Consider the following 27,743-nt stretch of genomic DNA (forward strand, 5'->3'; position numbering starts at 1 on the left):
TTTGTTTAGTTGCTGCTGATTCCTTGCCCTGTGGACCTCCGTGCAGAAGACCTGCGGAACCCTCATCGTTGGCTTCCAAAGTGAGGGAAGAGTGAGCAGATAATCTGTAAACCAGCTGCTTCTGGGCTCCCCTAATCTTGGTGGATTTCATCTTCTCTCCGAGTGTGTTCAAAGGGACACTGCTGTGCTCCACACGCACAGAGCTCTGCTCCTCTATTGTTATCCCGCAGCTGTGGGGAGAGAAACAGGTTTTAGGTGCCACGTCTCTGCTTTGTGACATTACACACAGCCTCTGGAACAAAGGGGAAAGCCTGAACCTGATCTGCGCACAGTGTCACGCGAGCGACACTTCTTACACTCAAACATTCCCCCAGCCCAGCCCCCCTCATCTGTGCTCAGCCCTCGCCCATAAATGCACCCCCACTGCTTACATTTGGTGATGTCATGCCATATTCGATGTGAGGTCTCTTAGATGGAGTAAACCCCCTAAATTCAGCATCACACTCCTGTCATTAAAGCTATAGATCTCTGTGCTACACTAATGGCCTATTAATTCAGTAATAAATTACTGTCACTCACACTGTCAGTATTTGCATCTGATTGACCTCTGTCCCACTTAGAGTATTAGTATTAGCATTTGTCTTCCTCTTTTTTCTGTCTTTCTTCTAATTCATTTGTTTTTATCTTGTTTCTGGATGTCTAGATGTCAAGAAGGATTGGTCAGACCATGCGTTGTGGTGGGAAAAGAAGAAAACATGGCTGTTGAAGACTCACTGGACACTGGATAAATATGGGATTCAGGCCGATGCCAGGCTGCTCTTCACACCTCAGCACAAACTACTGCGCCTGCAGCTGCCCAATATGAAACACATGAAGGTCAAGGTGAACTTCTCTGACCGTGTCTTCAAGGCTGTGTCTGACATCTGCAAAACTTTCAGTAAGTGAGGCTTTTGCTGTTTTTCTGCTGTTTATATATACAGAAAAGGTGTGTGTTTGTTTCGTTTGTTTGTTTCATGGAGGGCTGTCCTTCATATACATGTCTGTGTCAAAGGTTTGGATACATTTTGCCTTCTTCTGAAACGTTGATGTTTTCACTGTTAATTTACAGTTGAGTAAGAAAAATAACTGCAAAGATACTGTTTACAAAAACATCTGTTTAGGTATGTTGGACAGTGTTCTGCTTTATGTTCCTCAAAGTGTCACATTTTGATTCGAACCATTGCTAAAAGCGCATATTGAGGAAAACGTGGTTTAAATACTTGAAAAGTTTGGCCTTTTCTCCACTGCAGAGCCAAAAAGTTCTCACAGCCATAATGTGCTGTTCCGTGCTGGTGAGAGACCATTTTGGTTGGTCTTTTTTTCCATCTCATGTGGTGCTAAATCCAAGAAATACCAAAGATAAACTATACACAACAGTGGCTAACAGCTACACACACCACAGAACATATTCGATTCCTGCTCCAGCACCGCTCACTCAATTTGAACTCTCAATTATGACTCTTTCATCTTCCAAACATGTCTTTTATATCTGCACCAGTTAGCAGAAACACATTTTGCACTGTGGCGAGTGGCACTTGTGACCTGCTAACTAAGCTAACCTTAGCTTAGCAGAGCAGGTTACAGCTTAAAATGCCACAGAAGAGGCTTGATTTCAGCCTGCTGTCACTCAACACTGTTCGCTCATCTGTACGCTCTCCTTTATTGTCTGCACTTGTAGCAGCGAGTTTGATGGAATCAAACCTGTACTGTGGTGTGTGGCACTGGTTGGGGCATTACCTATTAAATAACATGAAATGAGATAAAATGCTATTAAGGTAAGGGGCAACTAACCCTAACCCTATTTAGCACAGTGAGTCCTAAATGATTGCTGTGACCTTAGTGTACATACCTGCTCATATAAAATCAGTAAAGTTGCTGATTGCGTGTTTGGAGCAAAAATCATCAAATTCTGATTTTGGCGGACTCTGGTCATGCACCCAGTTGGGCTTTCCTCTGTCATGAATATTGCCACAAATATTTACTTGCGATATTGACTGTGTTTATATTAACCTTAAACTGCTTGGTCTGTAATATGTTATTGCAAAGTGACACATTTTTATTTTTTTTATTTATTGGTTTGACATAATTGAGTCATGTAATGGACTGTCATGTTTTGCTCTGTGTATTGTTTTGAAAATTTGGCTCTTAAACAGTCGACATGCCCTTGGATTACTGCTTAAAACTGTTCCAGATCTTGTTTCGTAAACAGTGCTTACTTGGTATCTTTGTGTCCATATTTAGCCCATGTGACCCTGACTAGCAGTTAAAGGTTGAATTTGCTCTCTATCAATGTCTTGCCTTGTCAGTGCTCTGGACCTGCTGAGGTTGGGGTGAAAGGTCACAAACTGGAGCCTGTTGATTGGTAACTTCCAGCTGCTTCGCTCTGTTGGATACTAGGCGCATCAGAGATGGGTGTGTTCTCTTGTTGATCCAACAGATGCCATGAATTCTTACCATTTCATTCACTTTTGTATTTTCTTACTTGGCTACATTTGCAGTGTATAAACTGTTAGATTTGCAGGTACACCCTCCAGGTGTTTTACATGTTTTATTTCTTGATATCTCTGCAGATTTTCATGATAGAGCCAATAACAATCTTTGGTGGTGAACAACTAAATAAAATACGTAAGGTTTTTCTGTTTGTTGCTACACTAATATGGTCCAGAAGAAAATATCTATGTACTTCTCCATGTTTGGCATGCCTGTACCTCAGCCATAATAAATCTATTTTAGCTTCAGAGCGTTTCAGGACAAATTGCTCTTGGCTGGCTTTACGCATGCCTGAGTGACGTACGGTAACGTACAGTGGATGGAGACGCTCATTTTGTACATCTAGGCTGTATGCTTTGAAGGTGCCAGTAACCTTGCATTTAATTTCATTTCACAGTTTCAGTGGCTTCTGTTGGATATCCACAGAATTACATTACAAACTGCGCTGATTTTTCCATGAGCTGTGTGACAGAAATATCACTGACTGTTTCCTTTGCTTGCAGCTTTTGCTAGCTGTGTTGCACAGCTTTAGGACAGAGATGGTTCCAGGAAGTTTACAGCAGTCCAACTGGCCACAGCTCCAGACAGACACAGTGCTGGATTCTTCTTGCAGCTGTGCGTGAGACTGAAACAATGAGCGGCTCATATGCTGGTCTGGCCCTTTGTCTCTCACTCTCTGAGTTTAATTTGCTGAGAAATGGAGCATTTCTTGGTCTGTTCCTTTAATCAGTTGGTCATGCAGTAGAAGATTCCCAGGGCTTCACTCCACCACTACAGTGGCTAATGGACCATTTCTGAGTGGCTTGCACTTTTGGAAGGCCAATGATTGTACATGCTACAAACCTACCATATCATGGAATGCTGCTCTTAAAATCCATGTAGGTCTCAGTTACACTAACTCTAAAGTGACCAATTTGTATTACTGAATTCTCGGTCTGTGCCTACACACAGCTTGTGAACTGATTTTAGGCAGCTCACAAGCTGTGCGTAAATAATATTTTCACAAACGAACACTTAAATTTCATTCACCCAAACATTTTGTCCGAAAATGGTGTAATTTTTTATTTATTTATTTATTTATTTATTTTTTGACTGAAAAAAATTGTTAGGAAAAAACGTCTAATAGATTAAATGTAATTAAACTGGACAAGGAAGTGTCAAATCAGAAATGCAACAACTTATTTTGATGATAAAAATAAAACATTTTTTGTTTTATTTACCTGAAGAGTTTGATCAGCAGGAGAATAAACAGTGAGGGATGGGGGTTAACAGTGCTCAAGAACTTCTCCATCACATGTTTGATATCGCACAACAACTGCAGTAATTTTAGTAAGGTGTTTTTTTTTTTTTTTTTTTTTTTTTTTTTTTTTTTTTTTTTTAAATCTGAAATGTTGCTATTTGGCAGCTCAGTTTTGTTGTAGATTTTATCAACAGTAAAAATATTTTTTTCTTTGTTGCCCTTTGTTTTGTTCTTCAAAAGGATGAACTGGCAAGTTGAGAAACATGACACCAAAGCAAAAAACCTTTGGTCAGATGTTTTGGTCAGGAATTTTTATTTTGGTGCAATGCTGGTGTTCCCTCTTCACAGACTTGGTTCGATTAAAATGAACCCATGACCTGTGGAATGTAACAATACAGCTGTAAAATGCCTCTTATATACAAACAAATGTCCAGAATTACTTAGGAATGAAACACCCTGCAATTACAGTTTTCAAGGGTCCTCCTCCAGTTTGGCTAAAAGAAGCACGTCTGCAGAACTTTGAAACTTCAGTCAATGCATTAGGTAATGATGAACTTTGGATCCTAGTGCATTCTCTAAGGTTCTTGTCATCACTAGCAGTTTCACTCCCATGAATGCAATGCAAGTCTGCTTGACTTCCTGCTCCTTCTCTTCTTCCCCTCATGCAACAAATGGCCTCTTGTGTGAAATGTCACAGAAATATCACTGAAGTGACAAGAGTTTGGAAGCTTAGTCTTGGCTCTCCTGCTCTGGGGCCCACACACACAACAAAAATGTAACAAGGCACATTACAGTGGTGTAACCCAGCTGGCAAGAAGTATCTTAATCAAAGTGAGGGTATTTATGTGCCCCACACATTTATGTGTTGTGCAGTTTTCATATATGATTTAAATACTAACACAAACAACCAACCAACAGTTCCAAAAGTAATCTGGGTTGATTTCAAATGATTTGAGGGATAATCAGTTCTATGGGAACTCTTTTTGCTCCAAGTCGAAAAGAGGAAGCAGAAAGGAAGTGTAGCTGGCAGTGTGCCTCAGTTTGGTTTGGTGCTAATTACATTGTCAATAGCTGTGGAAGCATGGCTGTCAGAGCCCATGACCGCTGATGGATTCTGAGGAGCAGTGTCACTTCTTTTAGGATTTTAACCCAAATAAATGGCTCTGTTGCTGGCTGCAGCGTCTCGTCTCTGTGTGAGGAGACTGAAGATGGAGGGCACTGCCAATGACTTGCGCATGACTTGGTAGAGCTTGGAGCCTCAGATGCTGCAAAGAGACTGCTCTTGTTGGCCTGCTGAAAGGTAATTTAGCTAGTGGGGCACTGAGCCTTAATGTTAGTCATGCAGCTTCATTTAGCGGCTCCAGCAGGTCTTGCTATCCCTGCATCGAATGCCTTTAGTGTACCTCTTTTTGAATCATACTGTAATTGAGGAAAGGCGTGTGTTTTGGTCCAGATGACTTATGTACTGTTTGGAGTATGAAGTCACAATTATATTGATTTCACAGACTCATAACTCTGCACGTAGTCATGTGCCCTACATTTTCAGGCTTATAACTTGATTCATTGAGTTCAATCTCTTTACTGAAATAGTTTAACATCCCACCCAGTGAACTGTTGTGAATTAATTCTCTACTTAAACCATGTTTCATGAAGTGATACATCGCAGTGAGCTATCTCAGTTTAGTTTTGTAAGACAAATCAATCTTGAATTAGTTTTGGAAGCTATTAAAGCTCCATCAGGGATAGAATTAGTTTGTAGCTAAAGCTGGTACATTAATATTGATAATACAGTTTAACCAAAATGTTTATTAATGTTTCATGACAATCTTTCTAATTAACAGTTCACTGGGCAGTAATGACACAACTGGATCAATGCTTATGACCATTATTTGTGGTCTTATTGGGGGTCTCAGGACAAATCCTTTTAAAGTATTCATTTGAGCCTTTTTGAGTTGGCAAATCCAGATTGTGAAAAGTCACCAGATCATGGTCGTAGTGTGAGGTTTTTGAGATGGGAAAGGATGTTTGTTTTGTATACTTTCTAATCCAGCAGTGTGCCTGGCTTTGGAGCTTATCCTCCCTCAGTTAACAGGTGTTCCAGACTATGTTGTCTTGGCAGACGGTGTTATGGCCTGCATTCTTGTCATTACTTTTGCTTTCTCTCCTTGCTTTCATGTGACGGATGAAAAGAATATCTCTGTCCGTGTATTATTTAGCCCTTCTCTGATGCCAGAAGGGTGGGGAGAACACTACTCTCATCAAACTGGCTACTGCTCAAACAGGTGCCTCAGATTTCAAGCACCCAAAACAGTTCTTCGCTATCAGTGCAGTGCAGTTCAGTGCAGTGTAGCTGTTTGATTAACTTTGCCCTGCCAGCAACACCACTGCTTTAGGATTTAGTTAGGTTGTTATTTTGTGTGAAATATATATTGTTGTCTTGTCTAATCCTCAATGGCAGTGTTACCCACCTGGTCCTCAGGGCTTCCCAGACAGTCCACATTGTTGCTCCAACTTAACTTAAGGAAAAATGTAGACTGTCTTGGGGGTCTGAGAAGGGGTGTGTGTGTGTGTGTGTGTGTGTGTGTGTGTGTGTGTGTGTGTGTGTGTGTTTGTTGTTATTTATGTATCCTGTAAACCACTAGATTTCTAAAATGTAGAGAAACCGATGAACAGTGATAAGTGGAAAGGTAAACTATTACTCAAAACTTTGTGGTGGAATGACAGCAAAAGGCTACGATCACAGAGCAGTTTGGTTATATTCATGTGGATGTACTACTGTCTTTTGCTTTGCATGAAATAAATAACAAATAAATGAATAATTGAACAGCAGGTTTTTAAACTGGTGGTAAACAAGTTTTTCCGATCTCTGGGGGCAATTACCCTGGTGATTCTCTTAAGCGTCATTCTGCACAGGCCTAATTTAAGCCCTCATTCATGGGCCATGAGCAAAGACATTCTGTGCGTGGTGGTCTACAGCTCAACATTTGCTGAAATGTGCTATTTGTTGCTAATATGTGATGTTTTGTTACCCTGTTTGAAAAAAGACTTTAAAGCAGATCTGATTTTGTGCATCTTAAATGCATGGGCAGTATATTTTCTAACATTTTAAATCATCCATCTTGATCGCCATCGATCATAAAGTTTGAGACAGAAAACTAGCGAGCGTTGATACTCACTTCTCATCACACCTAGTCTTTTCATACTCTTCTCCATCCAACTTGTCGCAGCACTCCTCTGCTACTTGCCTGCTTGTATATGGCTGTATAAGGCCAGACGAGAGAGAGAGAGAGAGAGAGAGAGAGAGAGAGAGAGAGAGAGAGAGAGAGAGAACACCACCATCTGGTAGTTCTTAAAACCTCTGGAATGCTTTTGCTTTAGTAACACAAACTAAACAACCAATTCTCGCCAAGCCAAGAAGTCCCCCCCTCCCTTCCCTGACACACACGCTCATTCTCTTCTCTGGCTGTGGAAGAGTGAGGGAGTGCAGGCTGTCCTGCAGTAGTGCTTGTAGTAATGAAGAGCCAAATTTCTTAGAACAGAACAGAGAATGGCAATCAATAAAACTCCTACACCAGAAGTGGCCAGATTCTTTCAGATGCTTTTGCGTGGACAAAAAGAACCAGACAATGTCTCAGCTGGAGCTGCAGACGCTGGATATTTATCCTTCTAGATACCTGCTGGCAGCACCTTCCCCTACTTGAAAAGCATTCTTAAAAGTCAGAAAATTCATTATTAATATTGATTGATGTCTCCTCTCAGCTCAGCCAAAAGGAAAGTAGAAGAGGAGTGGGTCTGCTTTAGCCATCATGTCCCAAACAGTCCTCTTTTTCTGTTCTGCTTCTCCGCATTCTGCTTGTGTTTATTACGTTCAGATACCCTTTGGACATAGAGAGGGCCTCTACAGGGTCATGCCCTCTTGAGTAGGCTGTGTGGATGGAAAGCTTTAGCTGTTGTGTTTGGTAGGACGAGCCACAAACACTTTTGTTTTCAGTTCAGTTACAGTGCCTGTGCGGTTTTTGTAAGTTACATTTTTCCTTTGAATATTTTTTTCAAAATCATTTAGGGAGGTACTTCATCATTTCCAGGTGGTCTTTGGTTGTTTGTCTTCTTGCAGCATACAAATCAACAAGCATATTTAAAACATAGGCCAAAGAATGATGGCAGCTGGGTTTTATGGGTTATTCTGGGCACTTTGTTTTCTTTGTGTTTGTGTTGTCATAACTGTGGTGTTCAGTTGAGGGTATACACAGTACCACAATCTATTCACAGATTTTGAATTTGTTTTTAGTTATTGTATTTGCAAAGTGCAACCGTGTGTGACATAGTAGATTATTGTGTGCCATACAAGCCATGCCCTCTATATATCTGTTGCCATTTTTTTTCTCTCTCCAGTTATTGAAATCCTCTACACCTGAATATCTCCCAATGTTTGTGTTTTTTTTTTTTTTTTTTTTTTTTCCCAGTAAAGTTTATTTTTTGATATGATGTATGACCTGTCCTAGCCATTTGAGGTTGTCTGTGTACAATAAAGTTGTGGAATTTATACTTTTCTTCATAGATTTTAAAGAAAAAATATCAGATCAGTATAATTTGATACTCCAGGCTTTCATGGTGGAGTTGTGAGAGTGGGTAGCATGCCATTGCTAGTTTCTGTGGCAGTAGTGTGTGGTGTATGTTACAAGAATAAGAGTCCCTGACATGCCATGGAAGGTGAATGTCTGATAGAACTGAAATATTATGTTTTTATATCAAAATCACAGTTTGCACTTCTGTAGTGTCCTTAGTTTTTTTTTTTTTTTTTTTTTTTTTTTCCCTACTCATTTCTTTCCCCAGCATACCGAGGTTTATTTTAAGCCTACATTTAGAGAAGGGTTAAATATTATCTTTACACAAGAATCTGACACAAAAACATGGCTAGGTTATGTGCTGTGCTCTATGGGTTGGCCAGTGAGACTTGGACCATAATCACTCCTTTTGTCTTGCAGATATCCGCCACCCTGAGGAGCTGTCTCTGCTGCGCAAGCCCCGTGACCCCAAGAAGAAGAAGAAAAAGCTGGAGGAGTCTGAAGAGGAGGCTCTGGAGCTGGAAGGCCCTCTGCTTACTCCTGGATCAGGTACATCTGTAGCCCTCCTGTGATCTCTTCCCTGCTTGCATTTACCTAGGCTCCACAGATAACTGCCCAGCATTCACCATGGATCGGAAGCCTGTTTTTTGTCCTGTTCGCATCTTTGTCCTACTAGCGGACAACTCCTCAGGATGTGAATTTCATGTCTCTCCATCTGAGTGTTTATGTTTAGTTGAGATGAAAAAAGCCTCATAGAATTGGATCTGATATCAGACTGAGGGCCATTTCACTGCAGATCAATGTTTTGTGTATCTTTCAGCAAGATCGGCCATTTATGTTCTTGACTTCCATATTGCAGTATTTGAGAAGCATTCTTCTATCTTTTGGAACGTGGCTCCATATTGGTGTGCATGTGGTTGCACTGCAGGGGAAACAAAAGCGATTTTGTTATTTTGAGAGAGTGCCGAAATACGAATGTGTGGGCTTGGAACAAGCATATGATTTGCACTCGTACTGCGTGGTCTCTGGCTGTGGGGACCAAATGGTTTAGATTCCACACATATTTGGTCACGCTGCCATTTTGAAACAGACCAGGCAGCCATCGTGCTACACCCCATAGTGATGAAGTAAACCCACTTTAGCAAGGCGAGCCACTATCTGAGCCAGAGTTGCTGCCACGGCTCCATGAATGGAGCTCATTGTCCCACCCATGCCCCACCCCAGGGTCCCAGAACAGACATCCTACACGCAGACACAGCTCATGGGCCCGGGGCCTGGAGCTGAGGGGTTGCAAGGGCCAGTGTGCAGGGTGACTTCTTCTGGGCTCGGGCTGCCACTGTCAATCCTGCTCTTGTTCTTTCGTTATTAGCATTTAACCCCAGACTGACCCTTATTAGAATAGAGCAGGCCTGTATGGTGTATAGAGGCTATAAGAGATTTCCATGTTTAACTCTACAAAGGCTCTTTTTCTGAAGAGCGTTGGACGTAATTGGAGCTTTTCCATGCACAAGCTGCCGTGGGCCTTTCCCTCTCAACAGGAAACGAGTTCAAGGACTACTGTTTACTCCCCACTGGGAAGGGGTTGGGCAGGCTGATACAAATCGGCCGATGCAATTGATCTGGAGCGCGGCCTCTACTCCACCCATCAGGAGTAGGACTCTTACTCTGGTTGCTGTATCTCTCAGTTACCCACATAGTGTTCAGTTAGAGCAAACTTGGCCAAGATTAAGGTTCAATAATTCTGAGAAAGTACTGCCCAAAAAACAATATTGCTATTAGCCTGCTTTTTTATGCTGCAACCAACGTACACCTCCAAAGTGAGAAATTACTAAAGTATTCTAATCTTGTTTATTTATGGGACCACAGTTTTCACAGATGCTCACTTCTATCATCATGTTTCTCCAGAAGCAGGATTGAGAACCACCAACTTGAAGGTGTCAGTGTGTAAATTGCAGGGTTTCTTTGTGAATTGTTTGATTAAACTGAAGCTGAACCTCTGGTGTCCTTTTTCACGCTCTGGGGCAACACCCCTGATCCTGCAGCTGTTGTCTACTTTCTGCCCTGCTGCTAGGAAAACCCTGCAAGCTCAGTGATGTGGTGCAGTGACACGCCACTGAGTGTGATGGTAAAAATGATGAGGCTTGACTGAGCCCTGTGCAGAGGCTTGATCTCTTCTCCGTTGTGGTTAGTAACCTCATCAGACTGAGTCATAGTCTCTAAAAAAGTGGCTGGCACCGGGTTACACATGTTCATACCCCATCTTCTTCCTGTCTGCCAGCCTGGGCAAGGGCAAAGTGAGTCATGCTCTGAGATTTGAAACTGGTTTCCATCAATGGGATGTCGAATTCTCTTTCTCCGTATTCTTTAACCTTTTCCTTTCCTCCTGCCTGTTAATCTCTTTAATCTGTCCTCTCTTTTTGTTTCTTTTCCTCTGCTTTTCCTCCCCTTTCTCCTCTAGCATCTGAGATAATATACATCGGTCCTGTGAAAGGTAAGGTTTCCTGTTTCTCTGTGCTTCTCTGCACTGCTTTCCTTCACCAAAGAACGCTGGAGCAGTCACCTGACAGCTGCTGGTTATGTAGGATGTCAGCTGATGGGGATCATATGATAGACTATGCCCATGCAAAATATGGAAGGGCTCTGCTCACTGTGCTTTTTGTTTTGCTTCTCACCCCCCTCCCCCCAACCTCACTTAAACTCATAATATTCTCTGAGATGTCATCCCCCTGATAGATATGAATCTGTGAGGCCAGGATAAGGAACTAATGTTGAGGAGATCCTAGATTAGCTTATAATTTTAGCAATTTCCCTTCTTCATTTTAAAGGGATACTGCTCAAACCTTCAGCACTGTATTTACTAATTTTAAAAAATACGCTAGCACACAGAAGGGAATGAGCACCTCATGCTGATTATTAACTGTTTGTGTGCAAGCAAACACTACAGCTTGGTGTGCTTATTCAGAGACTCTCTGTGTGGTTTAGGATTTAGGAGATGTTAACATTCTTAGAGCCAGGCTGAGCTGACTATCTCCGAACTGTAAACTGGGTAGAATAAACACCATGACCTGCTGCTCTCACAGCATGGCTGTAGTCCTTATCAGCTTTCTCTGCGAGTCTAACATTCCTTTAAGGAGCGGAAAACCCTTCGGTGACCTTCTGCTGAGTTTATGAGAACCTCCACAAGCCCTCCCCATAGGCCTTGTGGATGCACAGGTCCTCTGGCCCTCTCCCTTTTCTCATGACCTCTCCCCCCTCCACAAGCCATTTCCTGTCCAGAATCACTGTGGCTTTACACTGCTACACTGGTGGCTTGGCCGGCCTGCCTGCCTGCCTCTCAGCCAGTGGCCACTACGTGCCTCTTTGACTGAGCAGTAAAGAGAAATGTTGACTGAGTACAAATCTGCAAAGTGTAGTGATATTCATAATAAATTAAAGAATTCATATGGGAAATGGAATGGGACATTGACCACGTTTACATGCATGTTATTTTGGGGATTTTGGGCGTTTTCCAGCTATATCATTTATATCTGTCATGACAAGAATAAACAGTTCTTGTTCCTTTTTGCAAACTAGACATGTATTCATTTTAAAGCCCCAGGGAACCTAAATTTGTATTTTCTCTTTAGCATTAGTTAATCTTGCTCTTGTGGTTTACATGTACAAAGTATGTCCTGTGAATAATGTTCGAACATCCATTAATTTCCAAGTGTATTTCAACAAAAAAAAATCCCTTTTTTGAGAGAAACTAGGTGGTCCTAAACATGGGTCATGCGTACGCAAACAGTACTCTTACCAAAAGAACCTGATGTGGGTTGTGTCGTCTAAACAGCTTTAACAAAATTGTTCTCCTCATAGTCGTTTGTCCGTATGTCTGTTCGTTCATTGAACCAGCCATGCTGGCGTTCCTTGGATGCACATCTAGCCATAACATAAATAAGAACTTTACCTTATTTATGACATTACGATATAAAAGTTGAGGAATGTTTGGTGTTTAACAAAACAACATGGGTATGTACAGCCTGCTGCATTCAATTTATCCCCCTCACACTGTTGTGTTTAGTTCTACTTCAGTGGTATGGCCAGCTGGGAGTACTGGACTAAGGGCTGTCAATCACGCATGCCCATCAGAACATTAGGACCAGTTCTCATACAGGTCTGATGAGCGTTTTTTACAGCAGTTATATTTCTTTCTTAGGTTATCTTTTTTTTTTTTTTTTTTTAACCCCCCCCCCCCCCCCCCCCCCCCCCCTTTTTTTTTTTTTTTTTTTTTTTTTTTTTAACATTCAGTGTTAGTATCATACAAATATTCTTATAATATTTTACACTGTGTTCCTTAGGACTTTACAACCAGAGCACTACCTGTTTTACATGATTTTTAAGAGTGAAACTCAGATAAAAATACAAATTACTATTTTGGACAGTTTGGAACACCAGTGTGATTCAGCGCAAGTTCTACATCCAAAATCTGCAAGAATGTTCCATTTTCATCTCGGAGTGTTGGAGTGATTTTTGAAGGCACTGCAGTCTCCTACAATGCACCTGTGTTTGTAATGAGCTTTGAGTATCTTTGTGTGTGTGTAAACGTGGTCAGAGTATTCAAGTATTTGTCTTGTAATTTTTTTTTTTTTTTTTTTTGGGAACATGCTTAGTAGTTGACTGATGTGGTGGAAAACTTTGGTTAAACTTTTAATATGAGAATTTATCAGTGACTTTCTTTCAAAAGGTGTGATGTTCAGCTTCACATGAGCACTTTAGATTTGTAACTTTTAAGCTGAAGATTTTCCTGTTCACTTGTTATAAGCCATGCTAGCTGTCACAGCTCTGCAGCCTGAGCTCCAGGACCTGCTCATGCTTCTGGTTGTGCTGGTTTGCTGTGTGCACTCATGAGGTTGAATATTATTATTTATTTTATTTTTTTTAAATGTGCATCCGCATGTTGCCTCATTCAGTGTTATACTGCTTACAGTTATGCATAAAGTCTAGGTATATTGATGACTGGACATCAAGTGTAGTTGGATTTGTAGTGATGTGCTGGCCCTGCATTGTGTTGTGTTAACCTACTTCACTGCTTTTATAAGGGTTCACTTGAGTTATACAATGCAAATTAAACATAGTCCTGGGCTAAAATCCACCCACTTCTGTGTTGGAAAGCATTTTTAGTCCTGGACTAAGGTTAATGTGTATGGCTTGCTGTATGTATATGCATTTGGAACTAACAGCAAAATGCTGATGCACACATTCCATTTCAGGGAGCATCTACTCCAGCCCTGGCCTCTACAGTAAGACCATGACTCCAACCTATGATTCTCGAGATGGCAGCCCACTTTCCCCCACTTCAGCCTGGTTTGGGGACAGTCCCTTATCCGAGGGTAATCCCAGCATCCTCGCTGTCAGTCAGCCCATCTCTTCACCTGACATACTGGTCAAGCTCTACAAACCACCGTCTCTCCTGGATAAGGCCAAGATCAATCAGGGGTAAGTGCAGTGTTGTAGAGAGCTCTGTGATTTATAAGGTTCAGGCTGTAATTTAGCTTTATCTTCTGTGTTTTCTGAAGGTGGCTGGACTCCTCCAGGTCTCTTATGGAACAGGATGTGAAGGAGAATGAAGTTCTTCTTTTACGGTTCAAATACCATAGTTTTTTCGACCTTAATCCTAAGGTGCGTGCCAGTTTTCCTCTCAGTCTTACTGTTTTGAATTGTTACAGATAGTCAAAACTGTTGGTTATTGATTTATTTGGTTCCCCATTAGCGATGCCAAAGACATCCTCTCATCTTGGGATCCATATAAACATCAAAAAACATTTCACAAAGTATATTGAACATATAAGCATCAAAAACATTCCACATAATATACTGAATGTTTACAAAATGCAGTATGTTAAAGGCGTTTAAATTCTACTTCTTTTAAAGCAAAAGATCAGTCAGACTAGAGGAATTCTACCAATTTCATTTTTGTCAGTTTGTTAGAGATGTTGTTCTCCATTGTCTGAACTTAGTTATTTTTAAATGGTAGTTTGCTAGTTAATCTGTTCTTCTCTTCCAAAACTGTTTTTTCTTGGGTGTTTGATTTGTATTGCTACTAGTGATGTGGTCACAGAGGCGTACTAAGAACTGTAAACAGGTTTGAATGGCTTTGCTCACTGTCAGCAGCCCACTACACCAAGCTTTGTTCAGGTCGTTGCAGCTGACACGGTGGGTGTGGGATAGAGGAAGTGGCTTTCAGAGGTGTCTTGTTTGCTCAGCTGGTAAAACCAGGTTGTGCTGGGGGTAAATGCTGTCTCTCTCCCCGTGCAGTATGATGCCATCCGGGTGAACCAGCTGTATGAGCAGGCCAAATGGGCCATCCTGCTGGAGGAAATTGAGTGTACTGAGGAGGAGATGATGATGTTTGCTGCCCTGCAGGTAAGTAAGAGTAAGTTGAGTAAATGCTCAACTTTGTGCATCTCTATCTGTCTGTTTGGATTCCACAAGGTGGGACGTGCGTCACCAAAAGCCTTATTAGGCTGTTTTGGATTGCTTAGTAAGCCAATGATGAGTGAGCATGCAGTGTTTACGTTGGGCTCCCTGCCCTGCTGCACTGTTAATAAATTGAATAGGCTTTGTGACTGTAGGCCAGTACTTTAGCTTTGGCTTGGGTTGCCTTCTGCAGGCCACAAAAGTGCCTATTTCTACAGTTTGTATATACAGCAAGAACTGCTATATCTCCATTTCATTTAATTAAGTATGTCTGCAGTATGTGACTTGGTGTTTAAGGTCATAATTAAGAACATTGACAAGTTTGACACAAACGTTTCTGTATATGAAAAAATACAGTTCTGTATATGAAGCTAATTGGACTTGCCCTTTGGCCATTAGTCAAAGTTTATTTGCAGTCATTTATTTTGTTGATGTTAGCTCAGAAATGAATGTGAAGGTTTTTAAAAATCACTTAGCCTTGGTGTCAGGGCAATTCAAAGGAATGTGGCCCATTATGTAAACAGAAGCTTTAAGAAAATTTTAAGATTCTGGGTGTTACAGAAGCTCCAATACCCTCTTCAGAAGACCCCTTGGCCTTGGAGAGTCCTACTATTTTAGACCATCGTAAAAGAGCTGAGTGACAAGACCCAAGGACGCCACACTGTCTTCACCCCCTGTGTATATATAGAGTGGGTGTCCAATGGATGGGAGATGAGGCAGGTCTGGACCACCCAGCCTAACATCCATCCATCTCTAGTAGCTGAAGAGGTGTTAGTTTTTCGGTATGGGATTTGTTGTGGTGTATCTGGGTGTCTAGTGTTTCTTTGCCCTGCACATGCTGGCTACAGGGGAGTTTAAATTAGACCATCCTGCCTTCCCACATCAGTCCTTAATGCATTTTGTCATATGGATGAGTAGCTGAGGTTGGGGTTGGGTTTCAGGCTTTCTGGGCTTGAGGGCATCTCTGGGTAGATTCAGTGTTGGGAGTGAGCCACTGGGTATCAAGGACTTTCACCTGCATCAGCATCACTTGGCTAACAATGATAGGATCTAGTAGAGTCTGACCAATATATTGGTCAGCCTGTAATATTGGCTAATATTGTTGACCTGCAGTTTTATTGTTATCGGCAAAAATATCAAAGATGTTATCACTGGAAACTGATCTCCTGATGGTAACACAAAAATTTTAGTCTGTGGAGAACCCACTGTGACTACACTGTATTGCCAAAATTATTCACTCACCCATCCAAATCATTGAATTCAGGTGTTCTAATCACTTCCATGGCCACAGGTGTATAAAACCAAGCATCTAGGCATGCAGACTGCTTCTTTGTGAAAGAATGGGTCGCTCTCAGGACCAGCATGGTACCGTGATAGTCCATTCGTCAAATTTACTCCCTACTAAATATCCCACAGTCAACTGTCAGTGGTATTATAACAAAGTGTAAGCGATTGGGAACGACAGCAACTCAGTCACAAAGTGGTAGGCCATGTAAAATGACAGAGCAGGATCAGCGGGCACTGAGGTGCATAGTGCACAGAGGTCGCCAACTTTCTGCAGTCAATCGCTACAGACCTCCAAACTTCATGTGGCCTTCAGATGAGCTCAAGAACAGTGTAGAGAGCTTCATGGAATGGGTCTCCATGGCCGAGCAGCTGCATCCAGCTGCATGCTTACAGCATCGATTGCAGTGGTGTAAAGCTCTGCCACTGGACTCTAGAGCAGTGGAGACGTGTTCTCTGAAGTGACTTCCACAGACACTTCTCTGTCTGGCAATCTGATGGACGAGTCTGGGTTTGGCGGTTGCCAGGAGAGCGGTACTTGTCTAACTACGTTGTGCCAAGTGTAAAGTTTGGTGGAGGAGGGATTATGGTGTGGGATTGTTTTTCAGGAGTTGGGCTCGACCCCTTAGTTCCAGTGAAAGGAACTCGTTTCAGCAGATTCTGGACAATTTCATGCTCAAAAACACGCTCCTAAATGTTGTGGAAAGCCTTCCCAGAAGAGTCGAAGCTGTTATAGCTGCAAAGGGTGGGCCAATGTCATATTAAACCTTATAAATTAAGAATGGGATCTCACTCAAGTTCATATGCGTGTGAAGCCAGACAAGCAAATACCTTTAGAAATATAGTGTATATTACAGGTAAAGTACTTGAAGAAAAATAAGAACAGTAAAGGTAATGAGCAGAAACCAACTTTGGAAAGGATTGTAGGCAGCTCCTCCCCCTTTGCTCCCTGTCTATATTTTATATGACTAAGTGTCTGCTCTTTATTCATTAAATATGACATTGAGAGCCTGCATTGTTTTGACCAAAATTAGTCCTGTCCTTTGCAGGTTGTAGTGACACCACTATTGCAAAGACCAATATAACATTAACGATTACAAAGTAATATATTGTGTGGTCTTTGTGGCAAGTTCAGCTTAATAATGGATCATGCTGCGTGATGAGGCCTGGCCTTTCACATAAGAACAGTGACCCTATAGATGGAGCTGGTGATGTAAGGACAACTTTGTCCTCCACTTTGAATCTTGAGTTGGATATAGAGTGGTAGTATGACTTAAAATATGCCTGCCCTTGCAGGCCATCTGCTCATTCACGTACCGGGGGAGTGAGGGGGCAGCCGTGTGACGGTATAAATTCCATGTGTCAACAAGTTGTATTTAGGGATGTGTCTAACAACTCTGTTGTCATTTCCTGTACAGTTAAAAGCATATGACTCAAATCCAGCCGCATTGTTTTGTTTTTTTTCTTTTTGTGCAGTTGCAAACCACAAAAAGCATTCTCATATAACTCATTCAGACTCATCAACCTGGTTGAGACAGTGTGGAGAAGAATGAATTGTTGTGGAAAATGAGATCATCAGAGCTTAGTTGCTGCTTATATGCTATCTATTACATATAAAAGAGAAAATACTGGCTTTGCTTTGCTGTGAAATGCTCTCTGTGTTATTACTGTTGATTTTTTATTTTTTTATTATTAAGTATCACATCAACAAGCTGTCCATCATGTCTTCGGACAATCACATGAACAACAGTGAGAAGGAGGTGGATGAGGTGGATGCTGCGCTATCTGACCTGGAAATCACCCTAGAGGGAGGAAAGACTTCCAACACTCTGGTAGCTTAACACATCCTCATCGTCTCTACTGTAGTGTGTTCTGCATTTCGGAATTCAAATGCATTTTGAATACAGTGAAGGTTGTTTTTTGTCAAGTCATAAAATTTTAATATAATCCTTCATTGAAATGACCAGTTTTGTCCTTATTTCATGTCCATTCCAGGGTGATATTACATCCATTCCTGAACTGGCAGACTATGTTAAAGTCTTTAAGTAAGTTGAATATATAACACCACTCCTATATTTTTAAGGCTTAATTTTTTTTTTTTTTTTAATGAGCTTTTTTCACTGAAGTGAGCTCTACTCTGGTTCCAAATTCATATCTCAGGACTGTTCACCCATAGGATGAAATTTAAGATCACTGGCCTTAAAACAAGCGACCAAGCAAATTCCTGTTTCCTTGGAAGCTGTATCCCAGAAACTAGCCTTGTACTGTATTTTACATTTTGATGTTTTGGGAAGTACCATTGTGTATATGTACACAAGGGACCCATGTGGTTTTAATGCTTTGCTGACACAGCCTAGTAATGGAATAATTTTCAGTAAGCATGTGAGTCATCAGCATTACATAAGATCAGTTTCATTTAGGAAACAGTGAAATTTAAATGATCAGCTTAACAACCATTGAATCTTGGAAGAAAAACTATATGTAAGCTCTTTCATAGAGTCTGGGCTTTTCCTCTTGTAGTTTAGTTGATCTCTGCTGTCTTTCTCAGGCCAAAGAAACTGACACTGAAAGGACCCAAGCAGTACTGGTGCACATTCAAGGACATCACAATCTCCTGCTACAAGAGCCGTGAGGAGGCCCATGGGATACCTGCCCACCAAATGAACTTGAGAGGTAAGGTCTGCCAGACAATGTCTTTTTTTTTCTAGGCTTATTTATAGACATATCTGAAGCAAAGTGTTGAATCCTGTTCTCATTCTTTTTTTACAGGCTGTGAGGTGACACCAGATGTCAATATTTCTGGACAGAAGTTCAACATCAAGTTGCTAATCCCAGTTGCGGATGGCATGAATGAGATCTGGCTGCGATGTGACACTGTGAGCAAGGCTCTACACCCCCCCACCCCTCAAAGCAAAAAAAAAAAAAAAGACACATGCATGCTGTTAACAGTCCTTTTTGAAGAAGTTGATTTTTAAGAGGTTGTTCGTTGAGGTCACTTCAGAGCAGAGCAGCATTTATTAATAAACATCCTTTAACCTATCACCCTTGCCTTCTCACCTTCAGGAGAAGCAGTATGCGCAGTGGATGGCAGCCTGTCGCCTGGCCTCCAAGGGAAAGACAATGGCAGACAGCTCCTACAACCTGGAGGTCCAGAACATTCTCTCTTTCCTAAAGATGCAACATATGAACCCTGACCCGCAGATCATCGAGCCGATCACCACCGATATCAATCCTGAGTGTCTGGTGTCACCACGGTATCTGAAGAAATACAAGAACAAACAGGTACATGCTGGTGTGAAGATGAGTTTTTGACCTGTAGCTGCTCGGAGTTGCATCTAATGAGAAATAATGAAGTTTAAATGAGACTGTTGGGGGGAGGCCTTCAACTCAGGGCTGGATGCTGTCTAGTAATCTACTGAAGCCTTTGACAACCCTGCTTGTGTGCAGAGTGCTTGAATACAACACACATGTGGACTTGTTACTGGTCTACTAATAGTGCTTTTCTAATGAGCATGGCACAGTTTGGTTACAAATGCGTGATCACTTTTTTTATTATTATTGCAATACCTCTACTGTACCCAAATGCCTGTATTGAATTTGGTTACAGTGTTTGCCACAGATGTACCGTGATGTGCTGTTACGAAGTTGTATGAATGAAGGTAGAAATACTCCAGAGTCATATCAGAATCGATGCACGTGGCAGTTAAGCAAGATAATCACCATGTACACTTTGCATTAACATACCATACATGCATTTCACGTGACTGCAGAAAGTAAAAATCCTGAAGAAAAAAAGTAAAAATCCTGAAGGGTGTCAGCAGTCGTTGTGACTCTTCACAGTGCAGTCAGAACAAAGTTCCTCTCTCGTTGCTATTATTGTTTAATGTTGACTGTAGTGCTGCTTGAGAAATATCACCACTAGCCTCCATAAAACCTCACCTACTTTTCCAATATAGTTATGTAGCTGTGCACAGAGACAAGTACTCAGAGTAGGAATCGTTCCGGATTTACATGAGTAATGATACCATGCAGTACCACACGGTTCTTTGTAAAATTTGAGCAGATGTTCTGTGGAGGATGGGTCACTTTAAGTGGGAGTACACAAGAAGTCAGTGGAAAAAGATTTGAGAGAAAGACCGAAACCCAGACAGGACTAGAGAACGATTGAGAAACCCATGATTAGAAGGTGGGTGAGAGGGTGAAGGACATTTGAAGCGAATAATTGATTTGAGAGAGCAGTTACATTTGCCTGAGTAAAGGGTTTGAAGCCTCCCAGCTGGGTGCTTGGCATCAGGCTGTCCTCTAGAGGAATGCAGCCACCCTGGATATCTGCATCCCTTCTCCTGTGTGTGTGTGTGTGTGTGTGTGTGTGTGTGTGTGTGTGTGTGGTTTTTTTTTTTTTTTTTTTTTTTTTTTTCCCCCCTATTCTGTTTCCCTTTTCCTATGACAAGGGTGAAGGACATGCCTTTTAGCTCTAAAGACTTTAATTCTCTTTAGCCTAGTGAAAGGTAGATGGCACTTAAGGTATTTAGCACACACTCTTATCCAAAACAGCCTACAGAAGTGCTTTGTTGTTTCTGTTTGTAGTGGAAACCAATTTTAGAAAGTTAATATATATTCAATAAAGCTGTATCTTGAATATTTGCTCGCCAAGCTCAAATTCAACATTGGCCTGAATTGTAGGGCACAGTATGTGGTACATATGTCAGTGGTTATGTTGTAGTGTAGCGCAGCACATGGCAGTGTTTTGGTGGATGCTATGGCTCTGCTGGAATGTGCCCAATGTGTAAGTGATTAGATGGTACTGCAAGGGGGTGTTGTTTGTGAAGGTGTAGCTGCGTTAAGGCGTGAGTCAGGGTGTGAGAGCAGCCCAGACCTGGTCTGTGTCCTTGCTTTGGCAGACTGGCATCTCTGCAGACTGCTGTGAAGGCTGTAAAATAGCAACACAGGAAATGGCTGGAAATGCCTTATTAAATGGAAAAATCTATAATCGTTGCAGTTTGATGCAGGGATGGAACTTTCACAGGAGCTCAGCAAGTTTGAATGAAACAGTTCTGAGCGCCATGTTATTTTTTTTTTTTTAAATAGTCTGCCATGGTTTTTACTCCACTCAGAAATAGGAAGATGAGGGAGAGACTGAGAGAGACTTGAGACTGTTATGCCATTCTGGTGAATGTGGACTGAGTCCAGGGGCAGTGGCCCTGGCTGAAGTCCAGAATTTACTGTGCTTTTGAGGGGTGGTGGCTGGTAGCGTCAGCCTCCCCTCCCAGCGGCTCCCCACCCTGCTGCTACATGAAAGCCTCAGAGCTGCCGGATCCCCTGAGCTTGTCTTCAGGATTTTGGGGGTGGGGCTGCAGAGAACAGGCGGGAAAGCAGCAGGAAATGAGAGCTGCTTGTGAATGCAGAGGGGGAACAGAGTCTGGGACAAACACAACAGCCGCATTCAGTTGTGCAGAAGATGCTTTTATTTATTTTTTTTTTTCTTTCTTTTTGAACACTGCAGCCATTTCTTTCCTTCCTCAATAAACTGGACTTCTCTCTCCCTCTAACAAAGTCTGTTTTGTTTTTTTTGTTTTTTTTTTAATCCTAGATGAACTGGGCCTTAATTAGCACATCTCTGAAGTGTAGGATGTCAGAATAGCTTGTCTTTGTTAAGTAGTTTAGTGAAAATGACTTCACAAACAACAAGAAGCAAAGAGTTGGAGCCAAATGGTGGGGCACTTTGAGTCACCAAGTCTGCCTGGTTTGTCTTTAATTTGGACTGTGGCACCCCCTGGTGGAAATGGTGAAAAGTACATGCTTGGATGTACAAGTTTGGGCACTTCTGATGAAACCGTGCCGATTATGTTTTGTAGATGTTGTAAGTGGAAATAAGTATACATTTTCTATAGAGAACACATTTCTACACAGTTTCATGCACTTTCTATTTGCTGAATTCAACAGGGGGGGGGGGTGTGGTGTAACAGGACAAAGATTGGGAAACACTGCTTTTACACAGATTAGGAATAAAAGAATACCATGTTATCAGAAGAGCCTTTGCACTGTTGTGTATTAATGTTTTTTGCAGAAATTATGTTTCTTGTTGTTCTGTTCCTGCCTCCTTCTCTCGTGCCTTCAACTGGAGACTGCTGCATGAGCTTTGTCTGCCACGTGCCCTTTGTTTTATTGCTTTATTTGCTAATCTGTTGTTTTGAACTTGTCTGCTCGTTTGCTACTTTCTCATTTGCTTTATTTGTTTATTGTTTTATTCCTGTTCCTTATTCCTTCCCTCCTCTTGCTCTCTTCTCGCCCCTGCCCCTCTTCAGCCAGGCTATATCAGGGACCTGGTAAGTGAAACTGTTTGTCAGTTGCAGTGATGCCTGTCTTTGTGACTTACTTCCATTTTAGATACTCTTCTACTAACTCATTTCTTTTGTAAGTAGCTCAAAATTACTTCAGTGGCTGTTATGCACTCATGTCTGATCTGTTCCTAGTACTAACAGCTTGTGAATGTGTGATATTTAGCGTTAAATGGTAGTAGTGGTGTCAGTACTGACAGCAGAAAATCTAAAATGGAAAATGAGTTTAAGGCAGATGAGGCACCTCTCAGTCCATCTGTGTCTGTTGAGTCATCAGCTGTGGGGCTGAAGCAGCCCTGGGCTGTAGAGCTTTGGTGATGTCAGGAGTGGTTAGAGACAGACACCACTGAGGCCTCTCTCAGCGGTGGAGAGCCTGTCTGCCTCATCACCTTCACACCTGTGGGGACACGCTAATATCTGCCATGTGTGGCATGCTTGGTGACAGTTGGGTAATGGCATGAATATTTGTCACCATGAAGCTTTATGACCTCAGTTGTTGCTAAATGTTGGTGAGTGTGCGTGTGGTTGATGGGGAAGTACGTTCTTAGTAACTTAAGGGTTGACATTGCTTTTTGTGTGTTTTTTGTCTTCAGATCTCTGCTCGTATCCTGGAGGCCCATCAGAATGTGGCCCAGATGAGTCTGATTGAAGCCAAGATGCGCTTCATCCAGGCCTGGCAGTCGCTGCCAGAGTTTGGGATCACTCATTTCCTGGCCAAGTGAGTGTTTTCTCTACAGTCTTCTTAATCATATTTACCAGCCTCCATACGCCTTGATTCCAGCAGATGTTGCCATGCATCAGTATAAACAGACACACCTGTTTGACCATTTGTTGTATTTTCCATTTTATTTAAACATGTTTATTAGACAAGAGTTTATACTTGCATAGTAACAGCTGGTTTGGTCTTGATTACTGTATAAAAGGCTTTATTGTCGTGTTTCCCTTTGTCTTCCTAAGATTCCAAGGGAGTAAGAGAGAGGAGCTGATTGGCATCACATACAACAGACTGATACGCATAGATGCCAGCACCAGAGACGCCATCAAGACCTGGCGGTTCAGCAACATGAAACAGTGGAACGTTAACTGGGAGATCAAGATGGTGTGGCTTTTCTTCTACTCGGTTTTAAAATCAACCTATAATCAAAATGCATCTTTTTTTACCTCATTAGTTCATGTCCTTGGTCAGATTAAGTACAATTGTCAAGTCATTCACAAGGCAAATTTCCTGTTTCTCCACAATCTTTTATTAAATTTGCCTGACTCTGAATGTCTTTTGACACTTGGCTGCATCACTGTGTTCCAATGGGCAGGAAAAAAGTATACAAACCAATAATATCTTAGCATAAGTTCCTTGCCTTCCCACTAACCTGACCTATCAAGTGACACCACCAGCCATCACTTCTGCTCTTTGCTGCACATACATGTATGTTGGTGGACAACCTCCTTTCTTCTCTCACTTTCAGATTTTGGACAGGTTGGAAATAACAATTAATTATTTCTTCTTGTTCAGACTGGCAATCATAACTCATGTAAATTTGAATGAGGCAGTTCAAATGAGGTAATCTATTAGTATTTGCACTGTTTTAAAGTTTTCCACTGCTCTGCAAGGCTGAGGCTCTGTGGGGGGGCTGATGATAAAGCAATGTGTACAGAAACGCACACAGTCCTGCCCACATATGTCCAGTACTTACACTTTTTACATGGTTTTATTTTAATGATATCCTGACATTTTTCTTGCTCTTGACATAAAAGTAAAAAAATAAGCGAGAAATTATGGATGCTAAACGGCTAGATTACTAACCAGTGCTTCACCTCCTCTATGTCTTAAGAAATGTTGTGAGTTGAAGTCTCATATTGCCATTTAGTGTGTCGATGTAGCAGTAATTAAAAAACCTTTGTTGATAAGTGAGGAGCGGAACAGCGTGATCATTTTGTGGAAAACCTCAGATGCATAATATTTGTATTCGGAAAAATTTATTTCAATAGTCTCATTGTTTTACAACCCAGCCCTAAATTCCTACTATTTTCTACTCTAGGTTACAGTAGAGTTTGCGGATGAGCCCAGTCTGTCGTTCATCTGTGCAGAAGTGGACTGCAAGGTGGTGCATGAGTTCATCGGTGGCTACATTTTCCTATCCACACGTGCCAAGGACCAGAACGAGTCTCTAGACGAGGAGATGTTCTACAAGCTCACTAGTGGATGGATCTGAGAGCTGCTCTCCACCCAACAGAAGGGGTTGGGGTGATGAGTGAAGGAGATGGCTGGGTTTTTCTGTTCTTGTATTCTTTTCTTGTCTTTTTTTTTTATTTTTTTATTTTTTTTAACCATGCCAAAAGTCTGACATGGCCACACAGTGATTGTTTGAAAGCTGACATCACCTTTTTAATTCAAAAGTTTTATTTAATTTTTTTTCTTGCATTAACGCTGACAAACACATTTAATAACACTAATGATGTGACTTTGAGGACGAGGAGAATGTTCTCACTCCGCCCAAGGCTTCACCTCTTGCTGAGGCATATCTGAGAATGCTTCCTGAAGTGAGCAGCTACTTTCACAGAGACTCCTGCCTGCTGGCAACCAGAATGCCTGGTTTGTGTGTGTGTGTGTGTGTGTGTGTGTGTGTGTGTGTGGTTACTGCAGCGTCCGACACCTGTCACTGCCTTCATGCCACCTGCTACTGCAGTGCCTGTGCATCCTAGAGGAGTGACATCCATGACCCTTTCACTTTTCATGATAATATCCAGGCTTTTCTCAGCAACAAAAGAATCCAGTAGTTTTTTCAGCAGGCACTTGTTATGTTTTGGTTGTACTGTTGGGGAATTGAGTGTTTTGGTTCTCTTGGTGCTCATTTGTGTTGGTTGATCCTCTGTAGTCCATATGCCGCTTCACTGTGATTTAACTTGCCATCAATTTCATACCATTTCCATTGCATTCATTTTTCCCTGACCAATTAACACTACAGACATTAGTCTCAACATAGTCTCAGTGGTTGTAGCAGCCACTTTTAATGAAGGATCTTTGGCACTACGTTTAGTTTTTCTCATTATGAAGGAGGTTGAGAGTCTTGCAGGATTAGGGCTGACACTCAAAACACTAATGTCAATCCCACAACAAGACTGTTCCTATTTTAATATGCTCTGTCGACATGAAGACATTGCGAGCACTTCTACAGTGAAAGAAAGGTCCCGATATGAATAAGCTGTAGTTTATTGTGTAGCTTTTTTATTTTCTATACTTTTTTTATTTAGTCTAATATGCTGTCCAGGGCCCTTTAAATTATGCGTTCAGTACTACAACTGTTTGTGGATGTCCTTTGGGCTTTCTCTACTATAACGAACAGTCACCTGTTTTATTGTTGCTAGAAACAGTTTGCAATGGACAGCATAAACAATATGATGAAGGCAACTTGAGGAAGAAATAGCCCCAGTATCCCAAATGTGCTGTTCCCTTGAAAACTGTCCAGCGCCTGTTCAGTTTGAAGTATGTAAGGATGACCTCAGCTGTGTTCTGGAGCCTGTTGGCTCTTACAAACATTAAGCACCATGAAGAGTTTGTTTCATATTTTCCGTGCGGCCTGCTTTTTCTGTCTTTCACACTTTATCCTAAACCATATAGTATTATTCAAAACCATTATATTGTTATGCACCAGCAATAGGTCACTGTGTTTTAAGACAATACATGCAATGTCCATCTTTTTTTTTTTTTTTCTGAATATGAAGGAATGCTAAATGAAGTATTAGTTTTTGTAACTAATGTAAAAACACAGTTTTATAGAATTGTACAGTTATTGTCGTTTATGTTGCTGCTTTTTTCTGTCATTTTTTGGAAGTGCATTTTTCCAGAAGAGAAGGAAAAAAGCCATCGTTCAGCATTGTGTGGTATGATGTGTGCCTGCCAATGTTAAGGTCTTACTGAGTTTTTAAGAGTAAAATATATATATATATAGATATATATAATGTGATGAAGCATGTCTCAAGCTCCAGGTCTGAAGAACCTGATGTAGATCTAGCTGCATATTTCGTCACTTCCACATTCAAGGGCTTTGCCATTTTTTTTCTTTATCAGCTTTAAATTAATATAGTAAAGAAACGTTTATTTCTGCGTCCCGCAGTAAAGTATTGGACAAGCTTGTTTTTAAATGGTTTTGTTCTTCTTAGTACACACAAATGAAGACTCTTTTAGCAGCTGTTTTCTGTGTCTTCTATAGGAAAGTCAGGTTGTTTTATTAATGGTGATGTAAAAGCCAAATGTTTGAATGAAGGAAAACCTTCACACCCTGGAGTTTGAGACAAATCGCCATAAACTGAAGTAAAAGAACGGCTAGCTTAGCATATCTTTTCCTCCTATATTGTTTATTTTTTTGTTTGCCTCAGATGTTCTGAACAGCAGTGCATGGCCTGCTGTTTTTAGACTGTAAATGCATTTATTTTAAAAATAAAAAATGGTTTTTATTTAAAATTTTGTGAGGAAAATGTATTTTTCTTGTTTCATGCAGTTAGTACATTGTTGTGCTTTCACCAGCAGAGGTCACTGTCCGTTTGCACCGGTGTCTTTACCCTTTATCAGAAAGACCTACTGTATAAGGGCTCTGTAGGTTTCTGTATCTGGTGCTGTACAGTTGATCAACCCCCACCCCCCAACCCAACTATCAGTGACAATGGACCAGCAGAGGACCACTGTAGATCTGATTTGATATTTTATGTCTGGTCATGTGGTCAGAGCAGGCTGCTAGGGAAGGACTTAAGGACGAACGCAAACTGCATACAAAAATATGTGGACCAGCAGGGTAGGAGTTTCTATCAGCTACAGCAACGCTGCTGTATCTGAGGCACACAGGCCAGCGCCACACACGAACCTGCCACTACCAAGTTGGTATTCCTGCTGTACTGAAAACAATCCGTCACTTGAGTAGTATCTGGGGACTACTGAACTGCATCAATGGATGGGTTACAATCAGTCATTTTAAACTTACAAAGTTCACCTATGTAGTTTACATTTCTGATAAAATGACCAATTTGGTATGAGCGTTTTCATATGGTGTTTCCATTATTGAGTACTATTCTTGTGTACCGTACTGTACAAAAGTCCAAGACCATCATATATTTGTTTAATTTTGTCAAATTGCCCATCAAGTGCTAATTTTTCAGAAAACGTTTCTGAGAAAATCAAAAGAATAAGTGGACAAATCAGGACTTTCCAAAACATGTTCACAAATGAATAAATTGTATAAAGACCTGGTGTATCACAAAAAAACAAACGGTTTGTAAAAGAGACAGGACAAAATCAAGCTCCACTTTTGCTTCAGATCTGAAAAATCCACAGGTGATCCT

The 27,743-nt window shown here is 41.3% G+C and overlaps 1 protein-coding gene across 4 annotated transcripts in view; it reads left to right on the plus strand.

Moving 5' to 3' along the window:
* The window catches only part of fermt2 (fermitin family member 2), a 43,062-nt gene extending 16,191 nt beyond the window's left edge, over positions 1-26,871 (plus strand). The window contains exons 3-17 of one of the 4 annotated variants that reach the window (XM_017690913.2): positions 704-937; positions 8,755-8,883; positions 10,793-10,825; positions 13,584-13,809; positions 13,890-13,992; positions 14,629-14,736; positions 17,772-17,906; positions 18,070-18,119; positions 18,623-18,747; positions 18,844-18,950; positions 19,138-19,356; positions 22,380-22,400; positions 23,006-23,130; positions 23,370-23,511; positions 24,449-26,871. In XM_017690913.2, the coding sequence (XP_017546402.1) occupies positions 704-937; positions 8,755-8,883; positions 10,793-10,825; positions 13,584-13,809; positions 13,890-13,992; positions 14,629-14,736; positions 17,772-17,906; positions 18,070-18,119; positions 18,623-18,747; positions 18,844-18,950; positions 19,138-19,356; positions 22,380-22,400; positions 23,006-23,130; positions 23,370-23,511; positions 24,449-24,622 (1,931 nt within the window). In that variant the 3' untranslated portion in view covers positions 24,623-26,871. The remainder of the gene's footprint in view (positions 1-703; positions 938-8,754; positions 8,884-10,792; positions 10,826-13,583; positions 13,810-13,889; positions 13,993-14,628; positions 14,737-17,771; positions 17,907-18,069; positions 18,120-18,622; positions 18,748-18,843; positions 18,951-19,137; positions 19,357-22,379; positions 22,401-23,005; positions 23,131-23,369; positions 23,512-24,448) is intronic. The other 3 variants (XM_017690914.2, XM_017690915.2, XM_037542015.1) reach the window with 3 other exon arrangements.
* The last annotated feature ends 872 nt before the right edge of the window (positions 26,872-27,743 follow it).

Source organism: Pygocentrus nattereri, chromosome 10 (genome assembly GCF_015220715.1).
Source record: "Pygocentrus nattereri isolate fPygNat1 chromosome 10, fPygNat1.pri, whole genome shotgun sequence".
NCBI lineage: Eukaryota > Metazoa > Chordata > Actinopteri > Characiformes > Serrasalmidae > Pygocentrus > Pygocentrus nattereri.